This window comes from Schistocerca gregaria, chromosome 2, assembly GCF_023897955.1.
Source record: "Schistocerca gregaria isolate iqSchGreg1 chromosome 2, iqSchGreg1.2, whole genome shotgun sequence".
NCBI classification, from domain to species: Eukaryota; Metazoa; Arthropoda; class Insecta; order Orthoptera; family Acrididae; genus Schistocerca; species Schistocerca gregaria.
In genome coordinates this window covers 674,844,229-674,868,777 of record NC_064921.1, presented here as the reverse complement: position 1 = coordinate 674,868,777, position 24,549 = coordinate 674,844,229, and the positions used below count along the sequence as shown (strand labels likewise).

General features: G+C 42.5%; 1 protein-coding gene across 2 annotated transcripts in view; it reads left to right on the top strand.

Annotated features, from left to right (window-relative positions):
• LOC126334729 (uncharacterized) overlaps positions 1–24,549 on the top strand; it is a 100,971-nt gene that overhangs the window by 31,881 nt on the left and 44,541 nt on the right. For both annotated transcript variants that reach the window (XM_049997267.1, XM_049997268.1), the window contains one exon: positions 20,761–21,018. In XM_049997267.1, coding sequence (XP_049853224.1) covers positions 20,761–21,018 — 258 coding nt within the window. The remainder of the gene's footprint in view (positions 1–20,760; positions 21,019–24,549) is intronic.

The following is a 24,549-nucleotide window of genomic DNA, read 5'->3' as shown; positions in this document are numbered from 1 at the left end:
TGTCCATTTTGGGGTACCAGGACTTGGGCAACATTTACCGTGCCAAGAGGCCTTTGCCTTGGAGACATGGCGCCAAGGGGAGAGCCTCTGATTGGAGTGAGTGACATCGGGATAGGTTGCCTGCGATGAAACAGATCAAAATTAATGGTACCTGTGCCAAGACAGCCATCTCATCAGCCAGGAACAGTGATTTTAATGCAAAGGCTTATAATCCTACAGCATTTTCGTCACTGACTGTGCCTCAAGATAAGAACCAGGCACAGAAAAATGGAAGCAGACAGTTTGCTGAGTTCTTTGTTTGTTCCCACACTTTTGGCAGCTTTTTCGCTACTACAAAGCCAATGCTTTTTGTTGAAAATATTGAAGATCTGTTTGGGGAGGTTGTGGCAATAGAGAAATGGATCTTTTCTGATCAAAACACCGCATGCCAACCCATCATGAGCACTTCAGACCTTTTTCAAGTTAGGAGATATACCAGTCACCTTTTCTTCTCACAACAAGCACAAAAGAATTCAAGGTGATGTGAGACTACATATTGTTGAAGAGTTGCACACTAATCTCGCATGGTGTCGAGTCCACTTTGTTCAATGCATCCAGAATGGACCGAAGGATAAAAGAGTGGAGCTTTTATCGTGGATTTTACAGCAACATTTTGCCTAAGAAGGTTAAGGTCATGGGTTATAGGTGTGATGTAAGGCCTTACTTTTTTACTCTCCCATTGAGATATTTTAAGTGCCAAAGGTTCGGACACGTCCTCCCACGGGTCTAATGAGGCTATCTGTAGGGCATGTGGGCAGGTGTCCTGTGAGGGCACCCCTTGTGACCAATCCCCTCAGTATGTCAACTGTCCGGAATTGCACCCTCCTCATTCACCACAATGCTCAGGGAGAAGAAAATTCAAGAGTACATATTGCTTGACCATCCGTCTTACCAAGATGCAAAGAAAAAGATTGAACGGCTTCATCTGACTGATATGGTCTCCAATTTTGTGAATGACGTGTCACAGACCACACCTCACACCATGACAAGGTCTTGCATGACACGAGCCGGGCCTGGTTGTATTCCAGGACCTGCCCTGGTTGGGGAGGGAATGTCAGCTCCATCATTCTGTGCACCTATAGCACCGGTAGTTACTACATCATCGGTGTGGACAGAGGTGCCTAGTCATCCTCTGGCATCGTCAGGGACGAGGACACCTGTCAACGTGCCCCTCTCTCAAGACAAGGACCAGCAGCCACAGGCTGCATGCCAAAGTAAAGTATTCTCCTCTTCACTCCCAGAAGACAAAATTGGGAAATCTTCACAGAAATCTAAGTCTCACAAGGATAAGAAGGATAAGCTAAAAGGTAAACTACTTTCTGAGGCTTCAGACGTTCCGCTCTCCATCCCTGTAGCAGTCAAGCCTATGCATAATGGATCAGGCATTCAGGTGAACCAAAAAGTGGTAGCGAAATAATAACATCCATATTTTCCAATTTTCCATTCGCCACTCTCTCAGACCTGACTCCAACACTCCTTCAGTGGGATTACAATGACTACTATCACCATTTGAATGAACTCTGTTTTTTAATGGCTACTTACTCCATAATTGGCATAGCGCTCCAGTAAACGCTGTTGATAGCAACACATGTCCCTGCTCGGGAAAGCTACAAACCTTACTGTGCCAATTGCATTAATGTTGAGAGAGCATCCGGTGGGGTCTGTAACCTCATACGCTCTGATATTCTCACTGAGCAGGTGCCCCATATCATTGCACTAGATGCCGTGGCTGTCCCCAGATGGAACTTCCCATTATCACAAACTGTTTGAGTTAGTGACACAGCTCCCTGCCTCCTTCCTCTTATTGGAGGACTTAATGCCCATAAAATCCTCTGTGGGGCGGTGACACAATATCTCACAGAGCAGATTACTAGAATACCTCCTTTCAGAATTGGACATCTGTGTACTCAACACTGGAGCTGCAGCCCAATTCGGTATGGCCCACAGAACATTTTCAGCTATTGATTTCCAGTTTGCAGCCAGAGTAGTATCTTAACCTTGATTCAGTGCCATGTCCATAGTGATCTTTGTGACAGTGACCATTTTCCTATTGTTCTCTCCCTCTCCACTCACAGACATCTTGAACATGCTCCATGTTGATTGCTTCAGAAAGCTGATTGGCAGGTTTTCTCTACAGCTACTTTTGCAGCCAGTCATGCGATGGATATCGACAGATTGGTACACGATATTATAGATACTATCAGTCACTCTGCAGCAGCAACAATACCCTACTCCTCCAGCTCATTCCGGAGACTGCTGGTGCCATGGTCGTCTGGAGATATAGCCACAGCTCTCAGGGAACACTGCAGGGCACTTTAATAGCACAAGTGCCATCCCTCTATGGATAATTTAACAGCATTCAAGAGACTCCAGATGAAAATGCAGTTTTTAATAAAGAAAAGGAAGCAGGAATGTCAGGAGCAATATGTATCATCTATGTGATAACAAACCCCATCGTCCCAAGTATGGGCTAAACTTAGCCGCATTTACAGCCATCCAACCTCAACGACAGTTCTTGTCATCCTTGTCAATGGTAACTGATCCCGCAGTACTTGCCAAATGTTTTGCAGAGCACTTTGCTGAAGTGTCTGCTTGCAGTAATTACCATCCTCATTTCCTGACCCAGAAATACCTTATTGATTGCCACCCGCTATCTTTCCATGCACACAGCTCTCTTTCGTATAATGTCCTTTCACAGTGCTTTGGAAGAGTGTCAAGATATGGCTCCTGGACCTGACAAAATCCACAACCAAATTCTGTAATATCTTTGTGCTGATAGTATGAAATGTATTTTCCAGCTTTTTAATCGAATTTGGCAGGATGGAGAATTTTGCTCTCAATGGCAGGAAGGTACTGTTATTCCTGTCCTGAAACGGGAAAGGTCCCACGTATTTTAACTGCCAGACAATTTCTCTGATGAATGGTCTGTGTAAGCTATTCAAATGAATGACAGCTGTCTTTGTTGATGCCTTGAAGCTGGAGGGCATATATCACAATTTCAAAATGATTTTTGGGCTTTCTGGTCTCCCATAGATCAACTGATTTGTTTGGAATCTGCAGTGCGCAATGCTTTCACGTGTCACCAACATCTGATTGCTGTGTTCTTGGACCTACAGAAGGCAAACGATACTACCTGATGATATCACATCCTATCTACACTGGATGAGTGGGGTTTCTGGGGCAGTTTACCCATTTTTATCCAGAATTTCCTATCTCTCCAACTTTTTCATGTCCAGATAGGTTTGACTGTCAGTAGGAAACTGGAGTCCCTCAGGGATCAGATCTTAGTGTAATGCTGTTCACTATCGCCATCAATGAAATAATAAATTCAGTGGACCCACAGTCTCTCCATCACTATGCATGAATGATCTTTTCCTGTACTGTGTGTCTGCATCACTGCGCACTGCTGAGTGCCGGCTTCAGGGGGTTGTCTGGAGAGTTCATGACTGGGCCCTGAATTATGGCTATCAATTTTCTCCTGCAAAATCATGAGTCATGTATTTTTGCTGACTCTGGACTGTGCATCCACACCCAGAAATTTATCTTGTTGACTGGTTACTTGAAGACATTGAAACTTTTCAGTTGTTAGGTGTTTTATTTGATAACAAACTAACTTGGCTGCCACATGTCTGATGGCTCGAGGCAGCTTGCATGAAGAGGCTGAATGCTTTCCGGATTCTTAAGTCTGCTTGTGGGCTGTAGATTGCTTTGTTCTTCTGAGACTTTACAATTTTATCCCACTAGGACCATGGGTCAGCAGCACCATCTGTACTGAGCTTGCTGGACCCTGTTCACCACACTGGCATGGGTTGGCAATGTGGTCCTTCAGTATGAGCCTTGTTGACAGCCTACTGGTGGAAGCTGGTGTCCCACTACTGTGTGTCAGATGACAGCAGATTCTGGCAAGTTACGCAGCCACAATCTGTCAGATGCCTACTCACCCATGTCACTCAACTCTGTTTCACAACCAATGGTTCAGACTGTTCATCGCCCAAAAGTTGGTAGACCAGCCGGGATCCGACTCAGTATTCTACTCAAGGACCTCCAACAGCCTCCTGTGTGTTCCTAGAGCTCACTCTTGACACCCGACCGCCCCCCCCCCCCCCCCCCCCCCTCCATGGTCTGTACTCTGTCCTGTGATATGAGTGTACATCTGTTGTGAATCTATAAAGGATGGTGATGTTACACTTATCTGACACTTGCTTCTCTTGGTCCTCCACGATTATTTTAATTCAGTATGCATATACACAGACAGATCAAAAGTCAATGATGGGGTCGGTTATGGTTTTGCACAGGCAAGAGGACATGAGAAGCACTCTCTGCTGAGTTGGTTGCCATATCTCAGGCTTTGTGGTACATCAAACCCCAGGCCACGATCTGTAGTGGTTCCATGAGTTGCTTAAAAGGTGTAACCATGTGCAGTCCCAAAAATCATTTGGTCACCAACATCCAGGACCAACTGGTTGATCTGTACAGCTCTGGAAAGTCAGTGACCTTCATCTGGACAATGATCCACATACGCTTTCCAGGAAATGAACTCACCAACCATTTAGCTAAAGACGCAACTCCAGTAAATCAATTTGACGTCAGGGCAATGGCTTATGATTACAACTTTGATGCAATATTTTGAGGCTCTGTAAATTGGAATGGCAGACTATTATGACCCAAAACAAGTTGAGAATGATGAAAGGGTCCAGTAAGGTGCGGGATACATCTTTCCAGTGCTCTCAGAAAGAAACCATCGTGTTGGCTGACTACACATTGGCCACATGACTCACCCATCAGTTTCTTCTGCATCACAAGGCTCCTCCTCACTGCAGCTGCAGTAGTCTACTGACAGTAGCGCACGGTCTTGTTGAGTGAGTCGTGCTGGCCGATCTGTGGCACACTCTCAGCTTGCCTACTTCACTGCCTCATATGCTTGCGGATGACAAGGCAACCACTACCAAAGTGTTGAGCTTCCCGAGGAAAAGCAGACTTTACACTAAACTATAATACTCTTTTTATGTCCAGTGTTACGGATGGTTTTGTGTGTGTGTGTGTGGGGGGGGGGGGGGGGGGGGGGAAGCCTCTCCTTGGCAGGTTGCCACCATGCAACTGCAGGTTACTTTCTTACCCCTAGGGAGCAACCTCTGCGACATCTGCAACCCTTCCCCCCTCTCCCCTCCCTCCCAGTTTTATAAGGCTTGCTCAGGCAAGCATGATTCTGTTTGGCTCAACATTTTTTATGCCCAAGTGGTTCATGGGATCCATATGGAGTGACCTAAATTGACATCTACTCGTGATGGGATGGGTGTACCATCAGGTAGTACCTACATCCACCGAAGAAAGAGAGAGCTCGGTTGTTCAGTTCATCTGAGAGGAAGTTACAGAATTATAGTAACAAGGCACAAGTTTGTCATATCATTTTCATTGTAATCAAGAGAGCAGAGGAAGCCTTTAAGATGGTCTTCCCTTTCTATATTCACTAGGCATTGGAGAGTATTGCTGGATCCTCAAAAAGTGTGAAACGACTTTATAGTGAAACACTTGTAGCTGAAACTGCCAAGTCAGACCAAGTACAGAGATGCCAGTTGCTATGAATCAATCATCATAATTATCAGTTTTCTTCAGTAATTACGAGTTTACACATGACATGGCAAAAATTAACAATTTTTTCCTATTTTTATTGATTTGTAGGTGTAAGTTTATAAAGTGCTCAAAAGGAAGCACAAGAGAAAATCGTTCCTTACAACTTGAATTCTGAACGGTATTCCTTTTCGCACTTTTCGTAAACAGTTGTTATACTTGTCCTTCCCTGCCCCTCATAGAATTTTGATTAGACCGAATACCATACATGGTATGAAGGTATGAAGTATATCTTGTGCAGTTGTTTTTTGCTAGTCACATGATGACTCTTCCTGGTGAGCTCCTGTGCAGGTGTCTGTTTTGTTGTGGCGACAAGTTGGAGTGAAATTCTGTTTGATGAGTAATGGGTATGCGTGTGACATATTAACAAGCGTTTATTGCATTTATCATAAACAAATTAACATAAAATGCTCTTGTAATGCATACTGACTGTGCGTTGGGGAAATAAGTTCAGAAGATTTTGAGATAAACAATGAAGCAATTTTGGTTCAGCAAAATGTGTGTGATGACAGTATCAGGACTAGTGACACTGTTAAGAAACCAGGAATTGTTAGAAAATTTAAGTAGGAATACTCAAAAGCATGGCCTTGCTTTTAGCACTCTCCAAATATGGCAGAATTTGCTATGAAATTTCAAAACTCACCTATGCTTTAGGAATAAGAAAGTACTCTTTACTGAGTAAATTAATGACAGGTGTTCTTCTGGTACCTCATAGTAATTCCACAGTGGGAAGAGTTTTTAGTTTGAAAAGAAAGAATGTCATAATAATAATAATAATAATAATAATAATAGTCATCTAAGACTGATTATGCGTTTCAGCATTCAGTCTGGATCATAGCCCCCTTATAAAATTCCTCCATGATCGGTGCACAGTCTTGGTACTGACTTCCTTCTTGCAGAAGAGAGTAGATCGTAGCCGAGCACTCACTGCATTAGCTTTGCTACACCTCGCTTCCAGTTCTTTCACTATGTTGCCATCCTGTGAGAATATGCATCCTAAGTACTTGAAACCGTCCACCTGTTCTAACTTTGTTCCTCCTATTTGGGACTCAATCCGTTTATATTTCTTTCCCACTGACATTACTTTCGTTTTGAAGATGCTAATCTTCACACCATGGTCCTTACATTTCTGATCTAGCTCTGAAATATTACTTTGCAAACTTTCAATCAAATCTGCCATCACAACTAAGTCATCCGCATATGCAAGATTGCTTATTTTGTGTTCACGTATCTTAATCTCACCCCGCCAGTCTATTGTTTTCAACATATGATCCATAAATAATATGAACAACAGTGGAGACAGGTTGCAGCCTTGTCTTACCCTTGAAACTATTCTGAACCATGAACTCAATTTACCGTCAACTCTAACTGCTGCCTGACTATCCATGTAAAGACCTTTAATTGCTAGGAAAAGTTTGCCTCCTATTCCATAATCTCGTAGAACACACAATAACTTCCTCCTAGGAACCTGGTCATATGCCTTTTCTAGATCTATAAAGCATAGATACAATTCCCTGTTCCACTCGTAACACTTCTCCATTATTTGCTGTAAGCTAATGATCTGGTCCTGACAACCACCAAGAGGCCTAAACCCACACTGATTTTCATCCAATTGGTCCCAACTAATACTCGCACTTTCTTTTCAACAATACCTCAGAAGATTTTACCCACAATGCTGATTAAAGAGATACCTCTGTAGTTGTTACAATCTTTTCTGTTTCCATGTTTAAAGATTGGTGTGATTACTGCTTTTGTCCAGTCTGATGGAACATGTCCCAACTCCCAGGCCATTTCAGTTATCCTGTGTAGCCATTTAAGACCTGCCATTCCACTGTATTTGATGAGTTCCAACTTAATTTCATCCACCCCAGCTGCTTTATTGCACTGCAATCTATTGACCATTTTCTCCACTTCCTCAAATGTGATGCTATTTCCATCATCATTCCTATCCCATTCTACCTCGAAATCTGAAACATCACTGATCGTATTTTCACCTACATTGAGCAACTCTTCAAAATATTCCCTCCATCTGCCCAAGGCATCCACAGGATTCACCAGCAGTTTTCCTGACCTGTCCAAAATATTTGTCATTTCCTTCTTACCTCCCTTTTGGAGACTGCTAATTACACTCCAGAATGATTTTCCAGCAGCTTGACCCATAGTCTCCAACCTGTTTCCAAAGTCTTCCCAAGATTTCTTCTTGGATGCTGCAATTATCTGTTTGGCTTTGTTTCTTTCTTCAACATAACTTTCTCTGTCTACCCGAGATCTAGTATGTAGCCATTTTTGATACGCCTTCTTTTTCCTTTTACAGGCTTCCTTGACTGTGTCATTCCACCAAGCTGTTTGCTGCATCCTACTTTTACACACTACTGTTCTAAGACATTATTCAGCCACTTCTAGTACTGTGTCCCTGTACCATGTCCATTCCTGTTCCAATGACTGTTCCAATGTCTGTAATTGACTACATTCAACTAACTGGTACCTTTCTGAAATCACTGTTATGTGCTTGTGCCTGATTTCCTTATCCTGAAGTTTCTCCACTCTTAGCCTCCTACATATGGACCTGACCTCCTCCACTTTCGGCCTCACGATCCCAGTTTCACTGCAGATTAAATAATGATCAGTGTCATCAAAGAATCCCCTGAATACATGTATGTCCCTCACAGCCTTCCTGAATTCCTGATGTGTTATTATATAGTCAATGACAGATCTGGTGCCCCTGCCTTTCCAAGTATACCGATGAATGTTCTCATGTTTAAAAAAGGAGTTTGTGATTACTAAGCCCATACTGGCACAGAAATCCAAGAGTTGTTTCCCGTTCCTGTTGGCCTCCATATCCTCTCCAAATTTACCCACAACCTTTTCATACCCTTCTGTTCGATTTCCAATCCTGGCGTTAAAATCACCCATGAGCAGAACACTGTCCTTGTCCTTTACTCTAAGAACTACATCACTAAGTGCCTCATAAAAACTATCCATCTTATCTTGATCTGTCCCTTCACAATGCGAAAATACTGACACAATCCTAATTTTCTTGCTAGACCCTGTCAAATCTATCCACATCAGTCGTTTGTTTACATAGCTTATTGCAACTGCGCTGGGTTCCATTTCTTTCCTGATGTGAAGCCCTACACCCAATTGGGCTATTCCTGCTTTGATTCCTGACTGGTAGAAATTGTATTCTCCCACTTCCTCTTCTTTCTCACCCCTTACCCGAATGTCACTAACAGCTAAAATGTCCAGCCCCATCTTACTTGCAACCTCTGCCAGCTCTACCTTCTTCCCAGAGTAGCCCCCATTGATATTAATAGCTCCTCATCTCATTACCATTTGTTTGCCAAGTCGTATCTTAGGAGTCCCTGGTTTGTCAGTTAGTAGTGGGACCCCGTCACCTCCAAAGGTCCGAGACATTTTGCATCATATTTAAAGTACCTGGGAAGCAGGTTGCTAGCCCTACTTGCCCCGAGTCTCATTGGGTTTTACCCCTGACGGTTGAGGGACTAACCGGTAGGTTTGGTAGTCTTTGCCGTATGAGCACAAAGGTGACCACGACTCAGAATATGTTCGAGATGCCCAGCCTTATTCCAACGTAACTGGTATCCCGTCTGCCGGGACCACTTACTTGGCCACTCATACGTTGCCTGTGGTTCATGAACTAGGACATGACTACAGGAACCCACACCATGAACCACCTACAGGAACCCACACCATGAACTACCAAAAGAAAGAACAAGACAGAATTTTGCACCAGTGTGAAATTGCACTGTTAATTGCTCTGTTACTGCAGAATATGCATATGATTTCAGTACAGAAAGCATGTCACCAGTGTACTTTTAAAAAACAGGAGCTGCTAGCTGCTAAGGCGGCAACTAAAGTATCCCATAAAAAAGAAGAAGAAGATTCTTCAGCTTTTACTTCAGAGATGTAGTGTAGATCAGAGATGACATCAAACTCTAACAGCTCTGTATATGTCGTTCTTTGAATATACTGCATTTGTTTCAAGTGTGTGTTGATTTTTCAGTAATGGTTTGGTGACTACACTGTTGTTGAGTTGTATAACAGGTGTTGTTAACTTCAGTAGAGGCACCGTTACCTGCTGCGATATAATGGAGATGGCCCCTGGGGAGTTACATGGAGAATGGAAAAACATGGGTGTCATGGAAGTGCAGAACTGTATGAGGCAAGTCAGTGGCACATTGGAAAAAACTGCAACATTTATTCTAATGTTCAGCAGTCCAGATTTACCTGAACATATTCTTGCAGGCTGTGTCCGTATTAAGATTTGACCATTTGTTCCCGGTGCAGTGCAATGCTTTCAAATATCAAATTAACAGGAGGGCTATGTGTGGAAATTGTGGAGGCTCAGTTCACAAATCAGGTGATTCTTTTACACTTCCTCCAAAGTGTCTAAACTGCTTTAAGGATCTCACAGTGTGGAGCAGCCATTGTGGAATTTATAACAAGGAAAGGAATATTCGGGAGTTGAAAGTTGTGAGACTCATATCATATGGTGAAGCTACAAAAGCTTTCAAAGCTATACAACCTCTGGTGGTTGCTACTTCTTGTGCATTGGCCGTTGAGATGGTGGTGACCAAGTGTGATGCCTCCATACAAATCCAGACCACAGATTCAAGTACAAGTTCATGCGCTTGTCAGTGTACTTGTTGGGGAGAAGCTGCACTTCAATCCAAAATCATTAGGAAGCCATGGATTATGAACTTGAAACCTGAGCCACATACTGCTTTCACACCATCAGAAGTCCGATGTGCCGTCCTCTCTGCTTGTAAAAGCAACTCCTCCCATAAGTAAGGAGAAACATCACACAAAAAATCATTCGAAATCAAAACTTGACCGTCAGATTGGTGAGCACTCTCCCTCTCAGATGGAGATTTTCTGTTGAGGATATTGATATCCACATGGAGGAACTGGAGAGCCAGGTACCATTTAACATTCTCCTGACCTCTTGGGTAAATCACCGCCACCAAGGGTAAAGGACAAGGACAACCATCTCTAATCAATGGCTCCCTTAGGGACTTATGTGTTGCAGTGGAGCTTAAATGAATAAATATTGCATTTGGAAGAATGAAAGTTCTTTGCCCATGAGAGACTGTTATGCTTCTAGAATGATATTTTCACTCTGCAGCAGAGGGTGCGCCGATATGAAACTTCCTGGCAGGTTAAAACTGTGTGCCAGACCAAGACTTGAACTCGGGACCATTGCCTTTCGTGGGAAAGTGCTCTAACAACTGAGCTACCCAAGCACGACCTGTCATCACAGATTCAATTCTACCAGTAGCTCGTCTCCTACTTTCCAAGCTTCACAAAAGCTCTTTTGTAAACCTTGCAGAACTAGCACTCCTGGAAGAAAGGATATTGCGGAGATATGGCTCAGCCACAGCCTGGGGATGTTTCCAGAATGAGATTTTCTCTCTGCAGTGGAGTATGCACTGATATGAAAGTTCCTGGCAGATTAAAACTGTGTGCCAGACTGAGACTCGAGAGTCGAACTCAGATCCCACTGCAGAGTGAAAATCTCCTTCTGAAAGCATGCATCACATTTTTCTCAATACACAGAAATCTTTTGACATAAAAGTAGCTTTGAGTGTATCATAAGGAAGTGTTAGGGTTGATGCTTGGTGCAGGGATTGTTAGTTGGCCCTCAACATAAGCAAATGTAACATATAGCACATAAATAGCAGAGAGGCCCACTATTTTATGATTACACAATAGCAGAACAATCATTGGAAGCAGTTTCATCATGAAATGTCAGGGAGCATGTCTGTGGAGTGATTTAAAATGGAACAACAACATAAAACTAATTGCATGTAAGGCAGATCCCAAACTGACAGTGGATTGCCAAAATGACAATGAGATTTGTTGGAAGAATTCTTATGAAGTGGAGTCCACTCACAAAGAAGGTAATTTACAAAACTGTTGTTCTATCAATAATTAAATAGTGGCCATCAGTCTTCTAGCCATCATGTTTAGAAGTAATAGAAGAATTACAAGAAATACTAAAGACTCAAAGAGGAAGAGCGTATTTCATTACAGGTTTGTTTAGTTTTTATGAAAACACCACAGACATGCTCAGCCATCTTTACTGGTAGATGCTATAAGAGGGGGGAGGGGGGGGGGGCAGTGTGCACCACGGCATAGTTTATTGTTAAAATTCTGAGAATGTATGTTCCTGGAAGAATCAACCAGTATACTGTTTCCTCATATGTTCACAAAAAGATTATGAAGATAACTTTAGAGAATCTTGAGCTCACATGGGGGCTTGCCAACAGTCATTCTTTCCTCAGACCATTCATGACTGCAACAAGTAAATGAGGAAATGACAGTGGTACCGTACACCACATATCAAAGATGGCTTGTCGAGTGTAGATGTAGATTGTGTTGGGAAGTGAGTTGGCAGGGGGAGATAGAAAAGAGGAAGAGGGAGATGGCGAAGAGGAGTGCGGAAAGCAAAGGTGTAAGTGAATGAGGGGGTTAGCAGAGTCTGAGGCCTGAAGGAATATAGGGTTGAGTAATATCCCTTATCTGCATAATTTAGAGATGTTCTGTTGGAGGAGGGGAGAGGGGATTTATACAGATGGCTTGAGTTGTAGAGCAAACATTGAAATCAAGCGTGTTGTACTCAGCAATGTGTTCTGCCACTGGGTGATCAACTGTTCTCATAGCCTCAGTGTGGCAGTGGTTGTTAATATGCATGGATAGCTGGCTGAAGGTCATGCCCATTTAAGAGGCTATGCAGAAGTCATGATAACTGATGTGACTGCTTTCACAAGAGGCCCTACCTCTTACAGGATACATTTAAGACATGATATAACCAATGGGCCAATATTAGTTGCCAAAGACTGAGAATTCAGTGTCCGACTGACAGCACCTTATGAGAAAGTTTCAACTCAGCATTCAATCAAAATAAAAAGAGGACTCTTGATTCATGATGAGATGTTCTTGCACCGAGAGTCTGTGCATAGAAGATTAAAGTGAAATCCAACATCTGAACATTATGAGGTACACAGAAAACTGCTGAACAAAATGAAACGTAATATTTGCAACATAAAAATCAGCATGCACTTTCTGTTATATGCAATGAATCGAATCCTGCAGCACTGTGGCAGAAAACAGCATGTCTTCGGGATTGTATTCTGTGTTTAATGCTTCTACAGATGAATTAAATGAATTTTTCAATATCAGTCAAGTTTCATGTTGGTATAAATTATGGGCCACAAGGTGGCACTTTCATGACAGATCTGTTTTTTTGTAAAACATGATTATACATCCACACTGTGAGGCACGAGCATGAGAATCTCTAGTGGGGCTTTAGATAATGATGGAACAAGCATAGCTAGGACTGAAAATGTCGTCATAGTTGTTGTACAAGTTATTGGATGCAATTTTTCTGTAGTTAATGATACACCTCCTACTGAGTTCAAGTGTCTTAATTAATCAAATACTCAAGAATGAAATCTGAGAGTTACCATGTAACAATAGCCCATCAATACTATTGGGACAGCTGATAGTTTTAAAACTGATTGACCAGTTATGTTTTTTTAGTCTAGTGGCCAAATCAACTACGTGAATGGTAGTCTGCTTGGGTTTGCTGCCAAATCCTAAAATCGACAAGACGTAAATTTTGGACAGTTTTTCTGTCTGCAATCTTCAGGAGAGATGCTGCTGCCAAGACCAGAAGCCTGTGTCCACCCATAGCAGAACACTGGTATCAACAATCTATCACTCCCAAAAGATTATCCCCAAACACTTGGGCCGGCAGCACCAAAGAATGTTGTGCTTTGATTTGGGAAAATGGGGATTCCACATCTTGCCTCTATTATTCAAGTTGTTTGCCAGCCTAATTTTCATTTATTCCTTATAAACACTGACCCAAAAACTATCAGTTCCATGAAAGTTTATCCATCATTTAAACAATATTCTGTTACCACTGTTTCATGTAAGCCTTTCCACATCATCACACAATTTTATGTATGCCAGGCTTCCAAAACCCTATCGCTTTCAACCTCCATGGTAAATTTGATGCTGGGATGAAGACACTTGAAGTGGACCCAAGTGTAAACATCACAACTTCAATTCTGTGGTTTTTATTGACAGGCTGAAATCTTTGAGGCTGAATCCTTTGGGTTTATATGTGAGTTTTGATGTGGTACATCTATTTAAAAGGGTCCTGTAATCCTTTACCACCCATAGTTGCCAACTTGTATATGGAGGACTTTGAGGATAGGGTACTGAGGACTGGTTTTCCATCCAACGTGCACCTGGAAGTATGTTGGCAACACCTTTCTTGTCTGGATCGAGGATATAATGTTCTCAACTGATCTTTCAAACACTTTAGCTGTCTCCATCTTAGTATTAAATTTATCATGAAGAATGGAAGAGACAGGAATCTTCCAGTTTTGGAGATAATGGTTTCCAAAATACATAATTGTTCTGTGGGGCTCGCACAGTTCAAGAAAGGTGTGTGGAACATTGCTGTAATATGAGGCTACAACCACTTTAAAAATCAGCAGTAGTAGAACATTGTTTCAATGAAGGATGTGGAAAGAGATTGAATGAGACTCCGATAATTGTTGGTATGTCAGGTTTTTGAGTCAGTGCTTATAAGGAATCCATTTAATTAGATGGCAGTCAACTTGGTTAATAGAAACAAGGGTTTTCCTGTTAGCATAATGTGATATTTTGTATTATCTCTAATCAAAGCACAACATTCTTTGCCCCCCAGGGAGCTAGCTGCTGTTTGGCAGGTTCGTGCTTGGCTACTGCAGAGTACCAGCTTTTGCACCATCTTTTCCCTTCCATGCTGCATGTCTGTCCTCTTGCTGTTCTTTTCCCCTCCCTTGGAGAACATGTCTGAGCCATTTTTGGAAATGTATTCTGCATTTTCGGTAGTCAATTTCAGAATACTCTCCATTGTTTTTCGTTACTTTTTTCACCTTCTCCTATCCTTTTCCGCTTCAGCGTTTGAGGTTCCTCTTTTTCTTCTCCCTCCTGTGCACACCTGAAGGCTGACCCATGCACATCTGATGTGTAACAGGTGACTGGGTAACCCATAATTCCCAGCCCCAGGTGTCGACAGGGAGTGTTCGCTCTTACTCTCTGGTATAGGCTATGCCCAGGGAAGGGTGATTGTCTGATCCCAAATTGCTGATTAGTCCCTCTGTCAGCTGTTCGGGAGGTATGACCTGAGGTATGATCAACCACCTAAGGCGGGTGTGCCCCCTTATGAAGTGGGTCCCCTGTTTGAAGGAGTGCGCCATCAGAGATGCTGGCAATCATGGGGATTTTTTCACAATGAGCCAATCATCTTCACAGTCAATGGCTGCGAAACGTAAACGGAATGAGGCTAGCGATTCTAAGACCTTCCCAGCTGCACTGCGGTTCCTTGTGTTTTCACATACTGAAGACAGTCAGTCCTTTGCTATGGTAAATCTATTTATTGTTCAGAAAGGTGTTGATGCAATTGCTGGCCCTGTGAAATCCTGCTCTTGTTTACACAATGGCACTTTGTTTTTGGAGACTACTTCTGATTCTCAACCACAACTGCTTGCAGCTTCACTCCTCTATGGCTATCCTGTTCATGTCGGGGCCCATCAAATGCTGAATTCTTTCCGTGGTGTTATTTACACTAGGCTGCTCAATGGTCTGACTGAGGCAGAAATCCAAACATAGCTCTCTGAGTAGGGTGTCATTGCAGTCCATTGGGTGATGAAAAAAATAGGTGCCTCTTTAGTGTCCATATGCTCTCTCTTTCTCACTTTGGATAGTCTGGTTCTTCCGTCACAGATCAAAACAGGTTATAAAGTTATCAAAGTCAGACTGTATATTCCGAACCCGACGCGCTGCTGCCTGTGTCGTCATTACAACCACACTCGAGTGTCCTGTTGACACCCAGCCAAATGTGTAACTATGGTAGGGAAGCTCATGAGGGCAGTTGTCTACCTCCTCCTCCCCACTGCATCAACTGCATTGACGACCATGCCACCTCCTGCAGTAATAGCCCCATGTATCTCGATGAGTGGGCTGTTCAGGAGACATGGGTGAAGGAAAAAGTGCCTTACCCAGTCATTTGCAAGATTGTTGGCTAGTTGGAGACCCTATGTTCTACTGTATGGCTCCTACAATACTGTTCTTGCTGCATCTTTCTCCGTGAAGGACATGGTCACACAGACATGCGATCTCAGGCCCAGCACCACAGTTGTGAAATCACCCAGCATCATGGTAGTGTCCACGTATCCTCCTCCAGCTGTGCAGCATGCCACCAAACTTTCGCCTCACAGGGGAAAGTTACCAGCTACACAACTGGCATGCCAGAAAGGACAGCAGGAATAGTCCCGTGAAGACTTCCTATGCCCCTCCAGCCAACCAGCATCTGAGTCTTCCTGTGCCAACTGGAAGGGCTCCGAGAAGTCAAACAGAGCCAAATGGTCTTATCCTTTGCTGACTTGAAGATTCTTTTCGACAGTGTTGCCACGTAATTCTCTCGACTGGTCACCCCTCCGTGTCACTGGTGTGTTCCACCAACCGTTTTTCTACACTGGACTCTGCAGGGTGACAGAAGGAGAACACCGATGCTTCTGACGACTTTGTGGAGCAGGATTCTCCTGCCTCTGTGCCCTGTAGCAGTGAGTCTTCGAAGGCTGGCACTCGGCAGCTGCCAAAGTAACATCCCTTCATTTTTTCCTAGTCATGATTCTACTCCAGTGGAACGATCATGGTCTTCGATCCAACAAAGAAGATTTATGGCTGCTCTTAGTCTCGCAGCATCATCTTGTTCTCTGCTTTCAGGAAACAAAATTGTGTTCTCATGACTGCTTTGATCTTTCTCATTTCTTACCAGTCTGTTTTGACCTTTTTCCTGAGGAAGGCATTCCATCTCAGGGGGGAGTCATGCTGATCATACAGGATGACGTACATAGTCAACCCATCTCCTTGACTACCCACCTGCAAGCTGTTGCATTTCGCCTTTTTCTTCCTCACTTGACCTTTTCCTTCCTCACTTGACCTTTTCCTTTGTACCGTTTACATTCCTCCATCATTCGATGTCACCAGGGCAGACTTCCTCCAGCTTATTCGGGAAGTTAACTCATCCCTTTCTGCTGCTTGGTGACTTTAATATGCACTATCCCCTTTGGAGTTTATCCAGAACCTGTCCAAGAAGTGCCCTCGTGGTTGACCTTAAGCAACTTAATGTCTTCTGCCTTAACACAGGAGCACATGTGTTCTTTTCAGACTCCACGCACACCAATTCCCATTTGGACCTATCTTTCTGCACTGCCCAGTCCGCCTATCGTCTTGAGTAGTTTGTTTTCTCTGACACATACTCGAGTGACCATTTCTCATGGGCTTTACTCCTCCCTGGTGACTAGGGAGATTACCTTACAAACATTATCCTTACTGCTGCAGAACATTCCATTCCTCGCACTTCCTTTTTGCCATGTTGTGTCCTGGTCTCTTTGTGGACTGTGGCATGCCGTGATGCAATTTGCATGCAGAGACATGCTCTCCATGCTTTTAACTGTCATCCTACAATGGCAAACTTCATTCTGTATAAGCTGCTGCATGCACAGTGTAGTTGCGTTCTTTGTGATAGTGAAAAAGCTAGCTGGTGTTTCATTCACTAGTTCTTTTAATAGTTCCACTCCCTCTTCTGTCGTGTGGGCCAACCTCCAATGGCTCTCTGGGACCAAGATCCATTCCCCAATTTCTGGCCTGACAGTTGCAGACAATGTCTTCGTGGACCCTATTGCTATCTCCAAAATGTTGGTCCGCTTTTTTGCGGAGATTTTAAGTTCCTCTCACTATCATCCTGCCTTCCTCCATTTGAAACGAGCAGGAGATGTTTAAATGATAGCCTTCTCTTTTCAGAATCGTGAGTGCTACAATGCCACCTTGACTATGGGGGAGCCATGTCACGCTCTCACTTCATCCTGATCCTCTGCCTCGGTGCCAGACGATGTTCACATTCAGATGTTGCAGCACCTTTCTCTTGCGGGCAAGCACTTTCTCCTTCTTACATTCAATCACATCTGGGCAGAGGGCATGTTTCCCTGATGATGTCGTGACTTCTCTGTCATACCCATACCTAAGCCCAGTAAGGATAAACACCTTTCTTCTAGCTACCGCCCCATTTCTCTCACCAGCTGTGTTTGTAAGGTGATGAAACATATGATTCATGTCTGGCTGGTATGGTGGCTCGAGTCTTGCAATTTACTGATCACTGCACAGTGGGGATTTCAAGTGCGCCGTTCTGCAGTTGACCATATCGTCACTTTGTCCACCCATGTCATGAATGGTTTTCTGCGGAAATCCCAGACTGTGACCGTGTTTTTCGATTTGGAGAAAGCCTATGACACCTGCTGGAGGACTGGTATCCTTCGTACTCTCTACAAGTGGCCACCTACGCATTTCCTTCAGGAATTTTCAAAAGACCAAGTTTTCGAAGTATGTGTGGGTTTTGCCTTGTCGGACACCTATATCCAGGAAAATGCTGTGCCCCAGGGTTCTGTTCTGATTGTCATCCTCTTTGCTATTGCCATTAACCAATGACCTGTCTCCTGCCAGTCATCTCCGACTCCCTTTTTGTTGACAATTTTGCCATCTGTTGCAGTTCTCCTTGGATGTGTCTCATTGAGCAGCGTCTTCAGTGGTGTCTCAATCGTCTTTACTCATGAAACATCGAAAATGGCTTTCATTTGTTCACTGACAAAACCATCTGGATGAATTTCTGGCGGTGCAATTGGTTTCTTCCATCGTCCTTACATCTCGGACCTGTTGCTCTTCCATTCATTGAAACTTTGAAGTTTGTGGGGCTCACGCTTGATAGGAAACTTTCTTGGTTCTCCCAGTGCCTTACCTGGCAGCCCACTCTGTGTGGTCCCTCAGTGTCCTATGTGTCCTCAGTGGTGCATCCTGGGGTGCAAATCGAACCGCCCTCTACTCTTTGTACTGGTCCCTTGTCCGTTCGAAACTGGATTATGAGTGTTTCATTTGTGCATATGCATGTGTGTCCCTCTTACGCCATCTCCATACTATCCATCATTGTAGCATCTATTTGGCCACTGGCGCTTTTTACACTGTCCCGGTTGAGCGTCTGTCTGCGGAATGTGCCGAACTAGTGCTGTCCTACTGCCGTGAATTTCTCATCAGCATATACGCATACCATTTGTGTGCCACGTGTGGCCACGCATTGTATGCCTCCTCCTTCGATGGCTCCTTTGATTACAAGTATGGGGTGCGTCCCTTTTCTCTGTTACCTCCTGGAATTTGCTTTTGGCTCTTGCTCCAACAGCATAACTTCAAGCTACCTGCAACTTTGCATGTTATCATAATTGTATTGACCTGCTCAGCAAATGTCTGCACCACTGTCTTCTTTCTGTCCAACTATGAACTAATATCGACCCATTGTCAATGCCATCTCCCTCCCCTCCCCTCCCCTCCCCTCCCCTCCTCTCCCCTCCCCTCCCCTCCCCTCCATTCCCCTCCCCTCCCCCTCCCACTCCCTCTTCCCCTCTGGCTCTGCCTCTGCCTCTCCCCCTTTTTAATACTATTTATTAAATTATGACCATAGTTAAACAGCTGAATCTTCCTGTAATTTTTTTAAGTGCAGTTGCAAGTGGTCACATGTTGACATCATCTTCATGATCATATAATGTAGTGCTCATTCTATTTATGTGTGCATTTATCGTATGAAAATTGGGGCCTTTGTGCCCTCTGTTACATCTAACCAGACATCTTAATATGTAAGCATTACGATTTGTGTGGTACATGAACAATAAATAACAACAACAACAATGATGATAATAATAACAATAATAATAATAATAATAATAATAATAATAATAATAGTAGCAGTAGTAGTAGTAGTAGTACATCCAGTAGTGTGGTAGCATGATGTGCCCAAACCAAGTGCTATGATTGAGACATTGGATTTTCATTGAGGATGAAAGGGCTTCATATTACTGACCACTCTATTTAGGTTTGCATTGTGTCCCCGTATCTGCTCAGGAAAATGTTAAGGAGGTTACTTAAATAGACCACAGTTAATTCTGTTCCTCAGCTTACATCATCAGAACTAGTGTTCCATACTTAATTATCCCATGTGTTACTTTGAAATTTGTTGGCACATTATTCATATCATAAAACTTTTGATTTTTCAGGTTTATATGCTAGTTTGTGTACCTCAGTTTGTTTCTTTGTATGTAATGTGTCCACTAGATTTATATTTATTCTGAATATAATAGAGGGAAACATTCCACGAGGGAAAAATATATCTAAAAACGAAGTTGATGTGACTTGCCAAACAAAAGCACTGGCAGGTCGATAGATACACAAACAAACACAAACATACACACAAAATTCAAGCTTTTGCAACCAACGGTTGCTTCTTCAGGAAAGAGGGAAGGAGAGGGAAAGACGAAAGGATGTGTGTTTTAAGGGAGAGGGTAAGGAGTCATTCCAATCCTGGGAGCGGAAAGACTTACCTTAAGGGGGAAAAAGGTATACACTCGCGAACACACACACACACACACACACACACACACACACACACACACACACACACACACACACATCCGCACATACACAGACACAAGCAGACATTTGTAAAGGCCAAGTGTCTGCTTGTGTCTATGTATTTGTGGATGGATATGTGTGTGTGTGCGAGTGTATGTATACCTGTCCTTTTTTCCCCTTAAGGTAAATTTTTCCGCTCCCGGGATTGAAATGACTCCTTAACCTCTCCCTTAAAACCCACATCCTTTCGTCTTTCCCTCTCCTTCCCTCTTTCCTGAAGAAGCAACCGTTGGTTGCAAAAGCTTGAATTTTGTGTGTATGTTTGTGTTTGTTTGTGTATCTATCGACCTGCCAGCGCTTTTGTTTGGTAAGTCACATCAACTTTGTTTTTATATTTATTCTGTTTTATTATGACTTTCTCTTTTTTGATTTGCATGATTGTACAGAATGTAGAAATTTACCTAGATCAGTCAAACTCAGCTAACAGTTGTTATTTTCATTGTGATGGCAATATTTTCTTTCTTAGCTTTCATGATTTCACCAATTATTCATTTTTTCCAGGATAAAGCAGTGGTTGTGTTCCAGGTTTTAATGTATAGCTTAAAAGAGTTTATGCCACCATCTGTGCAGTGTCTTCCAGGATACACCATTGATTCGTATGACTTTCCAATAGAGTATCCAGAGTTACTCTCAACAGTCTTGGAGGCTTTAATGATGCTAATCACAAACTTCCACATTGTATGGTCACAAAGTGTAGAATCCATTTGCATCTTCACATTTCTATCAATTTTACTCCAAAATCCAAACCTCAGTTGCAGGGTACGTATGATGTTAATTAGTAATTTTGTTGTTGATTTTGTAACATAATTTATATGTGGTAGTACTGAAATACTGTGAAAGTATGAAACATAGTACTGGAACTATAATGTATGTGAAACAAAATTAGTGAAAAACAGTCAAAAATGAAAATTCTAACTGTTGAAATATATGTGCATTCCCTGTTTAGACGCAGTAACTGGGAACATCAAAAAATTAAATATCTTGTGTGTTTTGAATTGCATTCATTGTCTTAGAGACAACACAAGGAAGGAAAGAAGGGAAAGCTATCAAAAACTGTAAGAATATAGGGAAGGGTTAGCTGCTCAGAATCCTGACTTCTCACAGAGGTGTAGATACTGAAAAGCCATTGAAAACAACAGGTGAATTGCAACAGACATTCATGAATCCTTCACAACCTTTGTTAGGCCGGTATTACACTATCATATTTCTTTGACAAAGATTTGATTAAAGGTATGATCAAATATTTGTCAAATTTGTTTGACAAAGATATTTGAAATGGCTCTAGAAAGGGGTATTACACTGTCATCATATTTTTCATCAAAATTCAAGATGGTTGACAACAACAACTTGTTGCTATGTGGAGCAGTTGCATGTACCACAATAGCACTGTGTGCGCATTTGGAAGAGAAATGGGAGAAGAAAAAGAAATGTACTTGGGTGAAGCCGCGGGTTTTATGACTTGACGATAAAAGCATTCAACAAAATATGTTATGTGAGCTTCTAGTGGAGGAAGTCAAGTTACACATAACTTACTTTAGAATGGATGAGCATACATTTCAGTATTTGCTCAGTGAAGTGTCTCATCATATCACAAAGCACAATACTCACATAAGAACTGGTATATATGCAGAAGACAGGCTCACAGTAACACTCGGATTTCTTGCTACAGGAGAAAGCTACTCTAGCTGTCAGTACAGCACTCGAATACCACAGTGGACATAAACTAAAATAATACCAGAAACGTGTGAAGCAATTTATAAAGCACTAAAGCACCAAAATCTGAAAGTAGATAAATGTTCAATACACTTTATGTGCATTAATAACTATTTTTATTGTAGCTCGAAGTAATAATTACATTTTGTGTCCCACAACTACAAAATTAATAGAAATGTATGAAGCTGATGAGGCACTTTACAATGTGAGTCATCCTGAGTACAAAAATAGATTAAGAAGACTGGAGAGCTCAGAAAATATATAAGTAAAGCGCCTCATCACGCGCGCGCGCACACACACACACACATACACACACACACACACACACACACACACACACACACACACACACACACACACACACACAGGGTGTCCCGTACCCATTTCTCTTTACCACCCTAAATAACTGTTTGTCCAGATGCAAACTACAAAATGTTTCAAGCCAATGTTCTTTAGTCGTGAGAGGGGCATCAGTCAACATGATTGCCTTCATTGTAGCTTTGTTTTTTACAAAGATATGAACAGTGGTATGACTTTTTTAAGTGGCACCCTGTATTTTTTTGTTCGGTAATTCATTTCCTCTCCTAAAGACCTATTAAAAAATGTGTTACAATGTATCATTCACTGAAACACAACATTATTAATTACATAACACAAAATTGACGTTGATGATCCCAGCACTTAGTGCAGTTACTCAGGGTAATGGAGCACATCCACGTGCTGATGTTGGCAGAGGACAAATGTGAACGTAAGTCGAATGCACACCCGTCATTCCGTCAACCATCGTCAGTTGAAGAGTTGTGTGAGTAGAATGTACACCAACGAAGAGAAGGTAGAAATGCTACTCATCTATGGGGAATGTAAGTTAGAACAGTAATTTGCAATACTGTTTTCTTATTTATGAGTACATTTAGTACAGTAGTTTAGTCCTTTTAAATACTGTTGTGTAGAGTAGGCATACCGTAAAGGCTGTCCTTCCTACAAACTGCATCGACATAATGTTTCTTTTATTGTCGTTATTGTTGTTGAAGGTAGGCAGAATGCTACGCAGGCAGTGGAACTGTACAGAGAGTGATATCCTGACAAGAACCCACCTTCCCAACAAATTTTTTCTTGTCGTGTTGCAACACTTCAGAAAATGGGAAGTTTCAACCCACAACGCAATTGTAGCACTCGCATGGATGAAGCTGCCAAAGTTACTGATCTTGCTTCCATTGCTATGAATCCACATGTGAGCACACAACAGCTTGAACACGAGTTTGGCATTCCTAAAACCAGTGTATATCATATTCTTACACATCACCGGTTCCATCCTTACCGTGTACACCTACATCAAGAATTGCGTGGGAATGATTTCCAGAATCGTGTACAGTTCTGTCAGTGGGCACAGCAGCAAATCCTCGCCAACCCGAACTACTTCTCCAATGTTCTATTTACCAGTGAATGTTCCTTCTCAAACAAAGGACAGGTAGATACAAGGAACATGTGTTATTGGTCTAGCGACAACCCACGATGGCTTAGACAGGTGGAACATCAGCATCAGTGGAGAGTTAACTTCTGGTGTGGAATGCTTGGAACTACAATTATTGGCCCTTATTTCATCAATGGTAGCCAAACGGCACAGCATATGCCAACTTCCTCAGATGAATTCTTCCTCCTTTTCTGGATGAAGTGCTGCTAAGAACCAGAATGCTTATGTGGTATCCACACGATGGATGTCTAGCACGTGCCTTGCGTGCACGTCATGTTCTGAACCGAAGGTATCCTGCTAGATGGGTTGGTCGAAGAGAAACAGTTACTTGACCTGCTAGGTCTCCTGATTTAAATCATCTGGACTTTTTTCTTTGCGGCTGTATTAAAGACGACGTCTATCGCGAGGTTCCAACAAATCCAGAGGACACGCTGGAACGTTTCATGCTTGGTTGTAATTCTTGTCAGCAAGCAACTCTGGAAGCAGTAAATAATTATTTCATTCAATGAGTGCACCAGTGTATCAGTGTCCAGGGTCACCGCTTTGAGCGCCTTTGAATGTTCTACTCCTGGGCAATGGTACAAGAGAGTCAAAGTCAATTTTCAGTTATGTTTGTACTTGGTTTTCATTTGTTGTCTGACAACTCCATGAAGTGGACGAGTTTGTGAGCTCAGGCTCAAAGTCAATGTTATGTTATGTAATTAATGATGTTGTGTTTCAGTGAATGGTATACTGTGATACATTTTTAAATAGGTCATTAGGAGAGGAAATGAATTACCCAATAAAAATACAGGGTGATATTTAAAAACTCATACTGCTGTTCCTATCTTTGTAAAAAATAAAGCTACAACAAAGGCAATCATGCTGATAGATGCCCCCGGATGGCTGAAGAACATTTGCGTGAAACATTTTGTAGTTTTCGTATGGACAAACAGTTATTTAGGGTGGTCAAGATAAATGGGACACCATATACACGTACTTTCGCTTTCTCGTGAGAGTAGCTTGAGCTGAGGCCATTAATTTTAATCTATTTTTGTACTCAGAATGCCTCATGTTGTAAACTGCTTTATCAGCTTCATACATTTCTATTAATTTTGTAGTTGACA